This window comes from Hermetia illucens, chromosome 2 (genome assembly GCF_905115235.1).
Source record: "Hermetia illucens chromosome 2, iHerIll2.2.curated.20191125, whole genome shotgun sequence".
NCBI lineage: Eukaryota > Metazoa > Arthropoda > Insecta > Diptera > Stratiomyidae > Hermetia > Hermetia illucens.
In genome coordinates, this window is record NC_051850.1 from 140,539,190 (window position 1) to 140,555,453 (window position 16,264).

General features: G+C 39.3%; 1 protein-coding gene across 1 annotated transcript in view; it reads right to left on the minus strand.

Annotated features, from left to right (window-relative positions):
* LOC119650093 overlaps positions 1-13,343 on the minus strand; it is a 38,546-nt gene extending 25,203 nt beyond the window's left edge. Inside the window, exons 1-2 of the mRNA XM_038052610.1 lie at positions 12,881-13,343; positions 12,423-12,800 (exon numbers count right to left, since the gene is read on the minus strand). Of these exons, the coding sequence (XP_037908538.1) occupies positions 12,423-12,618 (196 nt within the window). The 5' untranslated portion in view covers positions 12,619-12,800; positions 12,881-13,343. The remainder of the gene's footprint in view (positions 1-12,422; positions 12,801-12,880) is intronic.
* Positions 13,344-16,264: the final 2,921 nt, after the last annotated feature.

Consider the following 16,264-nt stretch of genomic DNA (forward strand, 5'->3'; position numbering starts at 1 on the left):
CCGTGATAAACGCACACAGGATATCGAACACTTCTGTTGTGTTAATGACAAGAACGGTACTTTGCTTACCAACCGTCGAGTCGCAACGGATAGATGGCGAGAATACTTCGAGCAGATTTCAACTGAAGAATTTGCTCATCCTCCACTTCCACAATCATTGCCCACATTTGGAGCAGTTCCATCAGTCAGCGCAACTGAAGTCGAGGAGGCAATCAAACAAATGAAATCGGGGAAAGCAACAGGACCTGACGACATCGCATCTGAGCTCTGGAAAGCGAAGAGCTGGGACCCAACACCGTGGCTCAGTGAATTCTTTAACCGGGTTATTCAGGAAGGAAGAACACCAACTGACTGGCAAGAAAGTACTACTGTTCCAATATGGAAAAAGAAAGGTAGTCCAGCACAATGTTCAAATTACCGTTCGATCCGATTACTTTCCCATACCATGAAGATTTTTGAACGCATTCTTGACAACCGTATTCGCGAAATCGTTGAAATAACCGTGAATCAAGCCGGATTTGTCAAGAACTGCGGAACTACTGACGCAATACACGCTGCGCGGTTACTCATGGAGAAACACCGTGAGAAGCATCGCCCTCTTTACATTGCCTTTCTGGATCTAGAGAAAGCGTTTGACCGTGTACCACACGAACTCATCTAGTATGCTTTGCGACAACACTTCCTGCCAGAAGAACTCGTGCGCTGGGTTCAATTGCTCTACCACGATCCGAAAAGTAAAGTTCGAAGTATGGCGGGTGTATCAAAACCACTTCGTGTCTCTGTTGGAGTTCATCAAGGAAGTGCCCTCTCACCACTCCTCTTTGTCCTTGTTGTGGACACCGTCACACGGGATATCCAACGTCCAGCGCCCTACACACTGCTTTATGCAGATGATGTTTTCCTAGCATCTGATAGCAAAAATGATCTCGAGCAACTTGTTCAAAAATGGAATGATCGCCTCATGCAACACGGTCTCAGATTGAATTTAAACAAAACTGAATTTTTGACAACCGATCCCCATGAAACAGGCACAATCACTGTCAGCGGCAATGATCTGCCCAGAACTGAGCGATTTATATACCTCGGGTCAACGCTATCAGCCAATGGAGAGCTGCGTTATGAAATTGCTTCACGCATTAACGCAACCTGGATGAAGTGGCGTTCCACAACTGGTGTCCTTTGTGATCGACGTATCAACGAACATCTCAAATCTAAAATTTACCGCAATGTCGTCCGTCCAGTCGCTCTCTATGGTTCTGAGTGTTGGCTGACCATAAAAGACAATGAACGGCGTCTTCCGGTAATGGAGACGAAGATGCTACGTTGGACTAGTGGCGTCACACGTTTAGATCACATCCGAAATGAGGATATCCGCGATCGTTATGGGGTTGCACCGATCTTGGAAAAGCTGCGAGAGAGGCGTATTCGATGGTATGGTCACGCAATTCGTGCAAACGAGAATTCACTTGCCAAGATTGGTCTGAACATCGAAGTCGATGGTAAACGAAGTGCGATTTCCACCAAACTTGGTATAACCATGTTTTACATTATAGCCTACATTACTGCAAAATTTCGTGCTGCTAGGATGAATTTAAGGGGGGTTTCCAGCCAATTACAAAAAATTATAGTAATATACTATTATTAACTTTATTTGAACAGATATCGGTATGGAAGGTATTTCAGAGCCCAGGCACCATATAGTGACAGCCTCCTGATTTTTTTCAGATTTTTCGGTCTAGTAGTTTCTGAGAATGGCCCCCTTAAAAAAAGATCACTTTCAACCCCCCGCACTCCCCACCTTTCTAATAAATGTGAAAGCTAAAACCGGCTTCGAAAAGTACTAACCGAGGCCTTTAATTTGATACCCCACGGGGCTATATTTGATGAAAAAAATTTTTACACCCTCCTTTTGCACGTATGGGCACCCCCCCTAACTCACTGTATGTGTGAGCGTTCACAGTTCCCAACTTTCTACCAAATTTGGTGCCAATCGCTATAACCGTCTCTGAGAAAAATGCATGTGACGGACAGACAGAGAGACAGACAGACAGACGGTCAGACAGGCAGACGGTAAACCGATTTTAATAAGGTTTTGTGTTTACACAAAACCTTAAAAAAGCGCAATTTCTAGAGCACATAAAAGGCGCAACATTAGAACCGGCAACTGATCACGTTGCCAAGGAGAATTGAAGCTTCGGCAATTCTAGTTCATCATAACACATGGGAAATGTTGCCCTGTGCAGATGTATGCTATAGAGAGGAACGGGAAAATGTCAGATATTTATTTTCAGTTGGCGGACAATTTGCAATTGATTTAACCTTCTAGGGAGAATTCCAGCAAACTTTTTGTTTATTGGCATGCGATTGATTGGTATACAAATAAACCATTCATGCAAATTCCCAAACCTGGCTAACAGAGGCGTGCAAGCGCATGTCAACAGGACACATTAGCCAAGCCGCATGTTGAATTAAATTAAATTTCTGCTACTTAGAGCTAGTCCCACCCTCGAGATTGGCAATAAGCAATCGTGGTGGAAATCCTGGGCACTAAAACGCTCTATGTTCATTACAATGTTTCAAGGTAGCGTGCTTGCTTCTCGGTTGAATTCATTCTACATGGCAGATCATCTTTCCAGCGAAAACCTACTTCCTTTTTCATTTGCTGACGATTTGCATTTAATTTATTCAAAATCGCCTAAAAAGTTTTGAACAGCGGTTAGTACAATGTCATCGAAGTCCATGATATATCCATCCCATACTACCCGTTCCAAGTTTCACGGAATTCACTTAGATGGGAGGGTGGTCCTAATACTTATTTGAGCCTATAGGATTTAGTTCTGGGGTCCTGCGTCCCTTTCAACTACCCAAATTCTTTAAAGAATGCAAGTGAAAACATTAGAATCATCATATCACCCAGCCATATAAAAAATTCCAATATTCATCGAGTCCTGCGAAGTTCTTTCATTGAATGAGATATTAAGGCTGAAAAGCATGTATAACGCAGAGTTTGCTGTGCACTCAAATTATGTTATCTTGTGAAAAACCCCGTGCTTGAGAGACAATTTCGGCACCCGGAAAGAAAAGTACTCTAAAACTTTAAACTTGTTTAAATGATTGGCGTAGTAAAGAAATTGTCTAACATTGATTTAATTTTTGGAATTGACGTAGCCCTGGATTCGCCACCCACTTGATCGCGAACCGGCCAATTGGGGAGAAACTTTCTTCACCTTTCTGGTCCATAGACCACTTTTTTAGACTCATACCCAAAGTTAAAAGAAATACAGACGACTACGGTTTTATTCTGGGCAGAGGCAACTCATCAGACGCTGCCTCACCTCTGCCCTGGGGCAGGTATGACCGTAGGGTGTGTTACTCGCTCCCTTACATTAATTCTCAAACACGCCATGAGTGTGAATTATATTCAACTTAGAAACCACATAGAATGTCTAGCCAAAGACAACCGAAACTGAACTAGCCTTTATTTTGGAAATGGAGGAGTCGTGATATGTAGACTCTTCAACTGTAGAACTTCAACAATATTACGGGAATCCCACACCTTTCAGATGAAAATTCAGCGGCACTCCTAAAGCTCCTGTAATTGTTTTCACTTCTAATTGATTGATTGTGGGAACGCAATGCGGACCCTTTCATACCACCCCGAAATGGTTAAAAGTATTTTGAAAGAAAGTACTTCGATTGCGGAAATCTTTGCTGATTTGATGTATTCTGAAGATTTAAGTAGCACGCCCATTTGGACTGATACGACACGATACGACAGGTTGGCTAACGTCCACTGGAAAGACACGAGACGACAGAATATTGCCTACTGTATTTGCAAAGGTAAACATATTGAAAACACTATTATTAACTTATGTTTGATGTAAGAAAGCTTAGACAATAGATAGATAAATGTCTGCGCATGTTTCAGACATCAGACAGACAAACGTCTACGCCAGGCTACGCACTGGATGTGCAATGTCTGTTTCAAACAAATCCTTTTTTAGCATCAGACAATTGTCTGTGTTTGTCTCACACAGTTAAGTTAAATAAACGCCTGCGTCAGGCAAATGTCTGTTTCAGACAAAATCTTTTTCTGTATCAGATAAATGTTTGGGTCTGTCACAGCCTCTGTTTTCGACGAATGTCCGGGTGTGGCTCAGACATCAGACAGATGTCTGTCGGATGTCTGGCGCAAATTCTGACATTGGCCTGTCTGTTGCTGAGGCAGCCGGAGACATTCTACTACGCCAAACATAAGTTTCAGTATGGTTACCTTACAAAAACACTAGACAATATTCTGTCCTATCATTCCCAGTGGGCGCTAACAACACTGTTGTGTCGTGTCACATCGGTCCCAGTGGGCGCGCTCCTTTAAAATTGTGTATTGTTCATTCTGTACCAAAGAATGGAGCTTTAGTCAAGAAAGTGTAGAAGAAAATTGTAAACGATATTTGTTTGAAATATGAATCTATCGGTTGTGTATAGTAAAACACAAGCGCCGGCCATCTATAAGAAATGTCTAAAGGCGAAGGTTGAATTCTAACAAGAATTCACAAAATTCGCCAAACTGACCTCTCAGCAGACGCAAATTAATGCTCAAGCTCGCAAATTGCTAAACAAATCGCCAATTAAATTTTCTTTTATTACGACATTTAGAATTAGTATCTATGAAAACATCTATTCAAAAGTCACGGATAACAAAGAATAATAGGATAGTTCCTTGGAATTTCGAGAAAAAAATGGGAATAAAAATAGTATGGGGATTTACTTCTTTTATGAAATATTAACGGCTATAAATATGATAAAATACTCCGACGTGCCTTTGCAAAGGTCGCCCAAAGTCCAGATTGAAATTCAGCTAAGAAACAACCGGGAATATGCGATAAAGCTCCTATGTTAAACGTGGTGTTAATTGCCTCAAGAAAGTATTTCATATTATATTTGACAATCATCTGACCTACGATGTTAGAGATATAGATATATTGTTATAAAAATTTATAGTTTTAGGTAAAGTTTTTGAGCTATATGTAGTTATTACGACTATTAGACAATAATACATCTTGTTCATACCACTTTCGTAAAAACAATAAAACAATTAAAATAGTAGTGAAGAAACCATATAGAGAGGAGAATATTTTGCGAAATCATTTCTTTCATTCCCAGATACTTTCTAAAGGTAAGTTGTGTCGCCCATGTCTCAGCTGTGGCCATAAATTTTAAATAGTGCCGCTCTCTCCCCTTGATTGCTTTTAAATTCTGGGGATACTTGTCCACAAATACGAATTTTTTAACATTTCACATCGCCAAACATTGTTGTAATACTTCGCAAGTTTTAATCCAGTAAACATGGTTAATTATTCACTTGTGAAAGATTTTTGTTTGGTTTGCAAAGGTTTATATAGTTTGCATTAGCATTTTTCAAATTTCCAAATGCTTATAATCGATATTAATATTACAAAGGCTTAAAAATTGCAATAAATTACAATATCTACTTAGCCCAATTGTTATTGGCATAATGAGGATCACATCTTCTTAACGAAATTAAATAGATGTTTAGGACGTGAGAAGTTGGGAGATTATCTTGCGTTTTGAATGACGCAATAAACAACTGGCTTGTAAAAAATGGTTTTCTATTTATACTCTAAATCAGTAAATTGGTTCAAACTCTATACAACAACTATGATATTAGACGAATAGTCAAATACAAATGTTTTACCAACGTTTCACCATATTTAAGATACATACAGTTCGATATTTTACAGTTTAGAAAGCAAGATTTTTTTTTAAATTTGGCTTCCATTATAATTCTTGTTCTACTTGTATCTGACACAAAAATGAAGGTGTCTTTTTTTCAAAATTCAAAATAGAAGGGTTCAAAAGTTCCAAAAAATAATGTCCCAAATTGAACAAACTGGAACGGAAAGTAATTCATTTAAAATTTATAACTAATTTAAATATGTCATCACTGGCAAGCGAGTTTTCGATAAGTCAACTCAGTATGTCACTGTCTAATTTATTACTCATTGTTTTTATCTCAAACTAGTTTTGGTTCGACAAAAAAGAAGACAATAATTTTCCACCTAATGGAATATAAAATGAAGAAAAATATAGATAAAAACCAATGCATAAACTATAGTACAGTAACACGCAAATCTTGCATAAGGCTAAGTTGCATAGGTGACGCTGTTTTGCATGGAAGTTATTGAACTTCAAGTTTATCTACATAACATTCTTCTGTATTTTCACTGATTGACCTTATTTTATCTAATCCGATTTTATCTATCTATTCATGATGTTTACCAATGTTGTTCTGATTTATGTTTTAACTTTCTTTTAGTTGATCTTCAACATGAAGAATGACAGATATAAGAGGCTGTTATTTTGAGAATTGTAGGTAGAAATATGATAGGTCCAAATTTTCCTATGTTTTAAATCTTTCTACGTTTGGAGGAAATTGAAATTTATGTGAAATTGGCATAGATACATAAATGCATGTTATGTTGAAGATTGAATATTACCAAGCTCATTATATTATACATAAAGTAGCAAACGACAGGAACTTCTAATGAATGAATTGATAATCGTAAATGGTCAAATGCAAACAACGTGAAAATACAGTCTTAATGATCTTGTTCTATTAAAGTAAACAAGGCGTGTACATATACATATGTGTGAACGATTATGGGTTTATAATGGAAACTTTATATAGGAATCTTCCAATCATACACGTAACCCAATGCTATCTTGAAGTAGAAAAATATCTTATATAAAATAGCTTTTAAGATAGTTAGTTCGTTAATAATAGCAAGATTTACATCGAATTTTTCAGTTTTATGCATCTGGTTCGGATTTCAGAAATAGTTCTGGAGTTTGTAGCTAGATATCGGGACAGCTAACATCTTCAAGCCTTGATTTTATATGAAAATATCACCCCACATAATAAATCTTAACTCTCCATTTCTCGACATTTTGTTTCCCTCTCATGCAATTCATGTGTAAAGTATGTTCATATGTATATATATCATACATGACCCAAGCTGGTGGCCTCACTACGCTGTTTTCACATTTACCGGCAATAAACTCAATTCGTGGGACTGATTCACACATAAGACAAACACTGACTTGATTTTAGTAAGGTCTTTTAGGAGTATAAACATTCAACAATTAAAGCAGATTGAGGTCTTCTTTTTTGGCTGAAATTTTACGTTAGAGAAACCCATTCTATTTCGAGAACCAACCGTCCCTTGCATTAGTGGTTCCTAAAGTGGACATAAGGAGGTATTAGATTAAGAAAAAGATACAATTTACAATTGTTAAGCCTGGCCTTAACATCGAGCTTAAGAGCTCTATTAGCTTCTTCTCAGTTACCGATAAAGTATGATAAAGATAGCCTACGGAAGTTTAAATTTTTTGCAGTCTCTTTTAAACAAGGCAAAGACACCAGCATTATATTGATTATATTGAGATTAAGATGTAGGCCAGTTACTTTTGGAAATCGCCCCCTCAGTTTCTTCATAATAACCTTGTACGCTATTCCACAGAGATTTAAAGTTGCCTCGTGCAAAGTTCTTCAAAGCATTCCCAGTTACATAACCTTCTTTAAAGAATCACGTACAGTTTCCTCTATTTACCAAAGTGCGATCGTCTTCTGGCTTACTAAGCCTTTGCCTTTAAAATCGTGGCCTTTTAATAGCATGTCTGGAAGTGCACGTTACTCAAATGCCTTTATGCGTCGATCCGGGTCTCTACACTCCCTGATCCCTTCAAAGCTCTCTTAATCACTTGGTATCAGGCTCTGCCGGGTACACTCCTACAATAGACAATTCCCGCTGCAAACCATATATTTTGGGTCAGCTTTGTATAACTTGAATACGTGGCCACCACCTCAAAATCTTCGCAACTTTCTCCACTGAAGACACTGTCTGTTGCAGCTTTGTACCCCAATTGAATGCATCTGAACCAGTAGTCAACGGAGAACTGTTTCATTGAATCTTCGTTTTGGGAACTTTTTGTTATACTACTATTTTTTCCAAATTCTGCCAATTCCAGGAAGCATTTGACTTTCTGAAGAATGTCGTGTATAACTTTTTTGGGAGATGGTAATCAATTCTGGCGGCATTCTCCTTTTATATGCCACCTTTTTCTTTGCGTCAGCATTGCTCAGTACTTTCGAGTTTCCTTTTTGTGTCTTTACCTCCTTGATATTTGCTAAAGGTGGCGTTGCTGCCTTCACGACTATGCTAATATATTGTATTTTGGTTTTACTTTCTCCGATTAGAGGCCTGTCTTGCCTTTTTACATATTAAAAATTAGCCAACATGTTTTGTCCTTCTCTAGGCGCTGCTTGCTACTATGCACCGAGAAGATGCGCTAGTTGTGACTTGGTATTCGCCACTCTAGGGCAACCCATTCGTCCGGCTAACAAGACGGTTGCCTCTTGTCCTTAGTTGAGGATACAGGAAATCCCGGGTCCACATCCTCTTGATGACGGACCAGACCACTTGGGAAGCAACTTACTTCTTCTCTTATGGACCACTAAGCCCCTTTTTTTGGGTTAAACATCCAAGTTTATCAAAAAAGTTGACTGGCGGTCTTTTCGAGGGCAGAGGCAATTCCTCAGATGCAGCCTCACCTTAATACACTGCCATTTTTACCTTCACACCAACCCGCCTACTTATATTTAAATCGTGCGCTTAATCGGCGTTCCTGGACGACATTGTATCCAGACAGAGTACCCCAGCGATATGACGCACATAGATTTTAGACCAAACATAAAACAGCGGTTATATAACGCGATTAATTCGTCAATTAACATTAAGTTCAGTGCTAAAGCATTCTAGATACACTTTCTAAATCGATGGGAAGCAGGTAGAGCGGAGATTTAAATTCCACATACTGCCCCAAAATTACCCCGAAGTTGTTAATGTGCTCGGTATAGGCGGTTCCAAAGTGGAAACCATTTTGCTCTGTGTTGATCAAACTTTCGAAGTGTTCCATTTGTCACACCCACGGAATCTTCAGTTTTTGAAATCCCATCTATTATCCGCTTCTTTGATACCTTTGGTTGATAACTCAGATGGTCTGGATTTCCGCATAAGTTGACGTAAAAATTTTGCAGAAACTGCAAAAGCTGCGATGAATAATTCTGCCGAGAGACTTCTATTTGGAGAGGAATCCTACATACGCATGATGCGATATGTAACCACTTCATCCAAAAGAGGTAGAACTTCAGCGGATGTTATAAGATTCAAAATCCTGACGAAATGCAAAAGCTATTCCAGTAACCTAAAAGAAAAGTGGCGAAATAGACCGTACCGTCAGCAGTTAGGTGTACCTCTATTGAGGTGCTCCGTCTATATGCTTTTGCACGGCACTGTGTTAGTCAGCCTTGGGAATGTGGGTGGTATTCTATCTGTGGATTTTAGTCTCTGAGACATCCTTTAATTTGGTGTGGAGTGTACATCATGGTAAAGTGGGAAACAAAAAAAAATAATGGAACGATTGATTGCTGTCAGGCAACCTACCCTAGACGATGTGCAATTCCAGAATTTCTTTTATCATTTTTATGCAATAGTTGAAACGAACTATTCAGAATGGGCACGAAACTGAGTAGAACTGGAGCTGAGAAGAAATTCCTTTCTTTTCCCTTTGGTTTCTGGATTGTCGTTCTTGAAATTTGCTCTTAAGAGAAGCAGCACTGCACTGGACGGTAAAAACAGCCGAGTCTCTATTGACGTGTTTGCTTTTTTAGCGATATGATTAGATTTATATTTAGTGAAATTTAAATATTTTCAAAGTAAAATTTCCATTTAAGCGGCATAATATCTCATGGCCAAAACTTCTTCAGAACGTTAATACAATCTTTTACGAAACGTATATCCAAAGGTGCACCACGCCAAGTGCCGATCCGCTCAGAATACAAAAACTTAACTACTCTAACTGTTTTCCATTTTCACAAAAGTAGCCAAAGACCAACATTTTTTGCTATTAGAACGACGAAACAAGATTTTGAAGTTTGACAACATTATTCCAAAAATATTTCTCTTTTCCCTCCACCAGTTCGTCTCAAGACAATAACGACAAAACGATTTGTATTTTGTCAAACTACCAAGGTTACTAATTATGATTATTTGCCGTAGTTTCTGGTTGCTTGACCACGGCGATAGTGAATTTTTCATTGATATAGTGCATACTATGCTGGACTACCAGAAATTTGGCACAGTATTGGAGCTCGTACGTGTCAAGTTCGTCACCATTTGCAGCATTTAATAAGGCCTTCAATTTGAATACTTTCCGTTGGACAATACGCTTCCACGTTTCTACAGCCAGCTGAATCGTCTGACGTCTCTGTGGACGTAGACGAAAATAGGTAGCGTGTTTTGAAGACATCTGCCTTCCCATTACAGCAATAAATCTCCAACTGTGGTATGACAGCTGAATTAAACGAGCAAACGATGTTTAAATTGACAATTGAAACTCACCAATCGAGCGAGAAGCCATGCGCGCAACACTCAAACGAAAACAAGCAAACATCAGTTGATGATCCTTTTCGAGTCCAATGTCATCACTCCGCACATTGAGAATGCTTGGACGAAGCTGATTAATTTAAACCAGGTTGGCCTTGTGGAAAACTCTGTGGTCGAAAAATATGCCACCAATGATGAGGCGGTGGAAGATGAACAAATTCACAACCTTATCTCAGGTATCATTATGGTGTTGAAGACCGTGTTTCCACATCACATGTCTTTACCTTTTCAGTGACACTGTTTTCACGACCGCAATGCCACTCTCACGAATTCTCTCCTCGACTGCATTGAATTGCCCCTAGGAAGTCATTTCTTCCTCCATTTTGGAAATCTCCGATAGCACGCACTATTAACAGGTTCCTCATTCTAGACCGCAATCTCGTAGTAAGTATCCGACCTGATATCGTTTCCTAGTTCGCCATAAGCATAAGTCCAATGCAGGATTCTTACTTTCTTCCATCAAGCATTCCAGATTACAATAGTACAGTGCAAGAGGAATACTCTCCAGAGTTCCACCTTCTTCTTACCTTGTTTAAACTCAGAACTTGAACTCTCTCTTAAGTTAGAGGAACTGAACCTTCTTGGACCGTCGCTACCATTGGCGAGTAACATACGCTCTTGCCGAAAACCATTTGTGTCCTTGAACAATACCCGGAGGACGTACCCGATAAATCTGTTCTTATCTGAAACGCGAATTACATTTAGGCAGAAAGGAGAAGATTCGATCATCTATTCTAGGTAGGTTATGGTAAGCTACCTATTGTTAATCTAACACTCAGAAGCCACGATTTCAGCGGGGTTTAAGATGTATTATATTAGTAGCGAATATTATTAATAGATCACCTACTTCTTGAGACACCTGGCTCTTATATAGCTATTCAGACTATGGCAACTCATCTCTTCATCTATCTTAAATGGACGTGGGACTGCTTTTCGATGTCATTTTAACTACACTATCGAAGTGTGGTTCCGGTATTATTTACAGGACTATTTTATTTGATATGTAAGGTGTTAAAACGGTATTACATAGTTCTGTGAGAAACAGTCAGGTGTGCCAAATTAATTAAATTTGAAATCAACGTATAACAACTTGAACTTTTGTGACCCTATCGAAATTTTCGTGCATACAAACAAAGTGCATGCACCAAAATCTGAATGAATGAAGGAGAATGGTTAGCATGAATAAGCTCAATCTGAGAAGCTTCTTATTGAATTAAATGCGCGCGGCCTTAAAGCTAGCATGTGTCTGAACAGGACTACCATACTTTCATGAAAAGAAATTAGAAATGGTAGCAGACTTTCAATTTTCTGTTAATTCATTATCTATTCTTTTCAAGGAAATGTAAAAGTTTATTTGAAACCTAATTATTTTAATAAAAATTAAAATTTGTTTTACAGAGTATTAATCAGGAAAGTTTCGCAGACAATTTGCGTGACTTGCGGAACAGTACGTACTGAAGCGAAGAGTTTTGTCTGCGCTGGAGGGCTAAGCAATATTTTAGTCATGAAGCGCCAAAATGGTAATTGTTACGGATTCAAAGCGAAAATTCAAATTACCTACATCGCTACCAAGAAACCTGGCGGAAAAGATTTCGCTGCCTGAATCATAAATCTTCCATACACAATTGCATCTTCCGTGTAGTTACCACCAGCAATCAAAGCCATTAATTGGAAATTTATGGAAAAAAACGATTAAATTGCGCACTCACTTCACACTATCTTTAAATTTATGCTGTTTCATGAGAAAAATCTTTTAATATGCTTCAGCAGTGCCGCTGACAATAGCATGACCTAGTCAACTATAGCGTGCACTGTAATATGCACATAATGAACGTGCGTTTCTGGAGCTCATTAAACCAATATGACACAACTTTGCATGAATAAATCTATACTTACTTGGATTGAGAGAATAGGCCAACTTTTTTACGAAATTTGACAAGCGAACGGACAATGCAATTACTGGGAATCCAATTAACTGTACAGGAAGTTCGAAGGTTTGCTCTTCAGCCACAGCCCGGCCAGCACTGTCTAGGCTTGCCAGGAGCAAGAGGAATACAGGTAACGCTAGGGTCGGCAGAACTCCAACTCGCATGTTGATATAAATATTACGTAGAGAGCGCTAATCAAAATATTTTAATGAAGGCACCACAACAACACTTCGCGATTGGCTCTTAATTGCTTTTCGTCCTTTTTTTCTCACTGAAAATTTGGCAGTAACAGGACACGATATTGCACTGGGATACCACGGAATTCACCAAAATAGCGGATCAGGACCTAAAACAAGGATGTAGAGATGATTTGCATATCACAGCGCACTATGTATCTATTCCAATTTAGCGGTTTATTTTGCATACCAAAGTCATACACCAGATACAAATTATTTCAACGCTTGAGTGGGTTTTTTCCTATCAAAAGAAAGAAAGCATCAAATTTAAATTTCGCGCGTTTCTCTAGGGTGACGGAGAGACCACGGTGCCGCCCGCTTTGAACTTCAAAATGATTATAAATCTCGACAATGACACGCTTCGGCCGTAGCCAAAATATCGTTTTTGTGACCCGCACGCTGAAGAGTAAATAACAGAATAACGTCGCGAACAAACAAGTGAAAGTAATTTAAACTTCTTATGCTCTGCAGACTGTGTTATGAATGTTATGAAATCTCAGGGTGGTCATCCGGATATGGTACAAGTGAGCCAAGCGCGATACGTTCAGTCCAACCGCATACTTTTGGCGGCTTACATGCAACTGGCTTAAGAAACCAGTTAAGCTGCTGGAATTGGCGAAGACTTTGATGGCCGAGTTGTGGTACCACCGCGGCGGATGCGAATACTCTGGCGTCATCTGCACAAGTGCCGATGGCGTCCTAAAACGCCATCTTGCTCGTAATAAATCCGATGTTTGCAGGTAACTATGCAACGCTTCCCTCAAATGTACTCGCAGAGTGAGCGCAATCCACAGAAAGTTGGTCATCCATAACTAAGTATGCCTTCAACCTCGGCAGTTCAAATCGCATTTATGGCAATCTGTGCAAGAAGATATTATGTAATTTTGGCAAGGTAGTTCGCCTAGTACTTACAGTACAGTGACTTTAACAATTTTTTTTACAGTCACTTGTTTTCAATCCGGTATTGGAGATTTTTAGATCAAGTAAATGAAGGTAGATAAAGAAATTATGTTTCGGGGCAATGTCGGTTTAGCGATCATGGTCAAGTTGTCAAGTTGGTTGGACGTTGGTCTTTCGAGTTCGATCGCAGGTTTCACTATGGGTAGTTGCTTAGTTTAGTGGTTAAGAGTCCCCCATCTCTTATAGATTTGGCATGCCTTTGATGCTTTGATGCCTTTGATGTAGTGAACATAGATAGTCACTAGCCAAATAGACATTCTGATATAATCAAATTAAGTGAGTAGGCTAATGCAAAAGAAGTTCTGTACATGTATATAGACTGCCTGTGGGCGGACGTACTCGTACAGTGGATGATACTAAAGCCTCTCACAAAGGCTATACACTCGCTGTCTAGGTCCATTAGCACTTACGGAAGGTCTCTCTGTTGCTTGCAGCAATACGATATTATAAGACGGGGTAGAAAACATTACGAAGGAATAATTGTTTCACAGGAAAATTGCACAAATTTTAAGAGGCTGTTATCATCTCTACCTGACCAAAAAAATTAGATTTTCATTCCCCATTTAGACGATATACTTGTATAATGGGATCACTTTTATATATCTAACGATTCAAAAATCCCACGTTGGGCGCCATTTGCAACAAATCTGTTTGATGGTTGTTGGATCAAACTTGCGGTGTCAAACATCCAGTATCATTTCAAGATTGTGCGAGTGTTTACCACATGATCCAATTCAAATGCGAAACTGTGGCCAAATAACAGTTCCTTTAGGTCGATCAAAACTTTATTAGCTGAAATATAAAGAATGTAAAAACCGTTTCCATTTTGCTTTACTAGCTTTATCGGTTTACCGCCTGCCACACGCATTTTTTCAGAAGCGATGAATAATATTGCTGCCCATTGAATTTAAGGGGGGTCCCCATATACCAAAATGTTCGTTGAGTATAACGATGTGGGGTATCTGAAAAGTCTTGATTAGTAATCTTCGAAGCAGATATTAGTTCTGACACTGGCTGCAAAGGGAAGAAATGCCATGAAAGTCTAAAAAGGGTCAACTACTTCAAGGACCTATTCTCAAAACCTACCCTACAGAAAAGTCCGAAAAAAATTATGCATATTTGAGCCTAAAAATACCCTTCGTTTCAATATCTGCACAAATAAAGTAAGGAATTGTACATTATTAAATTTTGAAAATTCCATTTAAGTTCATCATAGATCCGTAAAATTGCAGTAATATAGGTTCTAATATCAACTGCCATACCGAAAAGTTTGGCGGAAATTCTACTATTATTAACAAAGCTATAATAGGTCAAAATCCTACTAATTTCGATCTGAAGTATATCCTCCTTTTTTCCGCCATCTTTGCCTCCTTCAGGTGCCCTCCAAGGTGTGTTTCCACATTCTTTCTTGTTCGTCCGAAGTATTCTTCTTTTGTAATCCGCGCAATAAATTTTGTATATCTCAGGGTTGACTTTTACTAACAAAGATTTCAAGGTAGAAATTAATCTGAAGCTCATCGATAAGTACTTTTTTACATTTTTAAGTACTTTTTTAGTTAAATAAGCACTTTTCAGTACTTTTCAACAGAAGCGAAACGAAGTTAGTATTCGGCAATATTACATTTGTCCATGACAAAATGACCAAAAAGTTGAACTAGGAAGGTTACGATGCCCGTCGTCACTTCGTAAAATAGAATATTAGTTTAGTTTGGTTTTTAGCGGAGTCGTAGCTCTGAGCACGCAAACTTTCGTCAGGCCTCGTAAATCGCCTATTCAATGGCTTCCCGCTTGCGGCGTTCGCAGTTTTCAGAATATGAGGACATTCTCCAGAGGCAGAGAGTGCGCAGGTTCTCCATTGAAGCAAACTTAACCGAGGTGTCCTTGTCTGAGATCTGAGGACGCCGGGCAGCTACATATGAACTACAGGGCCGTCTCTTTCACACCGAACCGAACCAACCGAAACCACCACCTAAAATTTTTCCATATGGCAGTTTAAAAAGCACTGTCTCGCTAAAAGCCCTACTAGGTTTTTCATGTCCTACTTCTTAAAGGACAACAAAAACGCCGTCCCGGGTTCTTCCACGAAAATTTTCCCCCGGCGGCAAAAGTTCAATTTCTCCACTCGGCTGCGTAAATCCTTGCAGTTTCTGAGTAAACTTCAAAGGGATGGTCGGATGCCAAGAGCTGGTTCTGGCTCCTCCACTGCGAATCCAAACCCTTGGTGAGCTAGTTTGTCAGTTTTCTCATTACCAGTGATGTTTGAGTACCCTGGCACACACTTCAGGAATGTTTCATTCAGTCGACCAGGTTTTAACAGCACCTGGGCGTACTCCACACCAACTGGCTTGATATACCATTGATATTAGTGCTAATAGTGCCTTTCTGTTGGAATAGTTTCGAATGGTGTAACCTCTGCATTTTTTTTCGCAAACGTTCTTCTGCTATCTAAAAAATGGAATATCATCTTCATCATCAACGGCGCAACAACCGGTATCCGGTCTAGGCCTGCCTTAATAAGGAACTCCAGACATCCCGGTTTTGCGTCGAGGTCCACCAATTCGATATCCCTAAAAGCTGTCTGGCGTCCTGACCCACGCCATCGCTCCATCTTAGG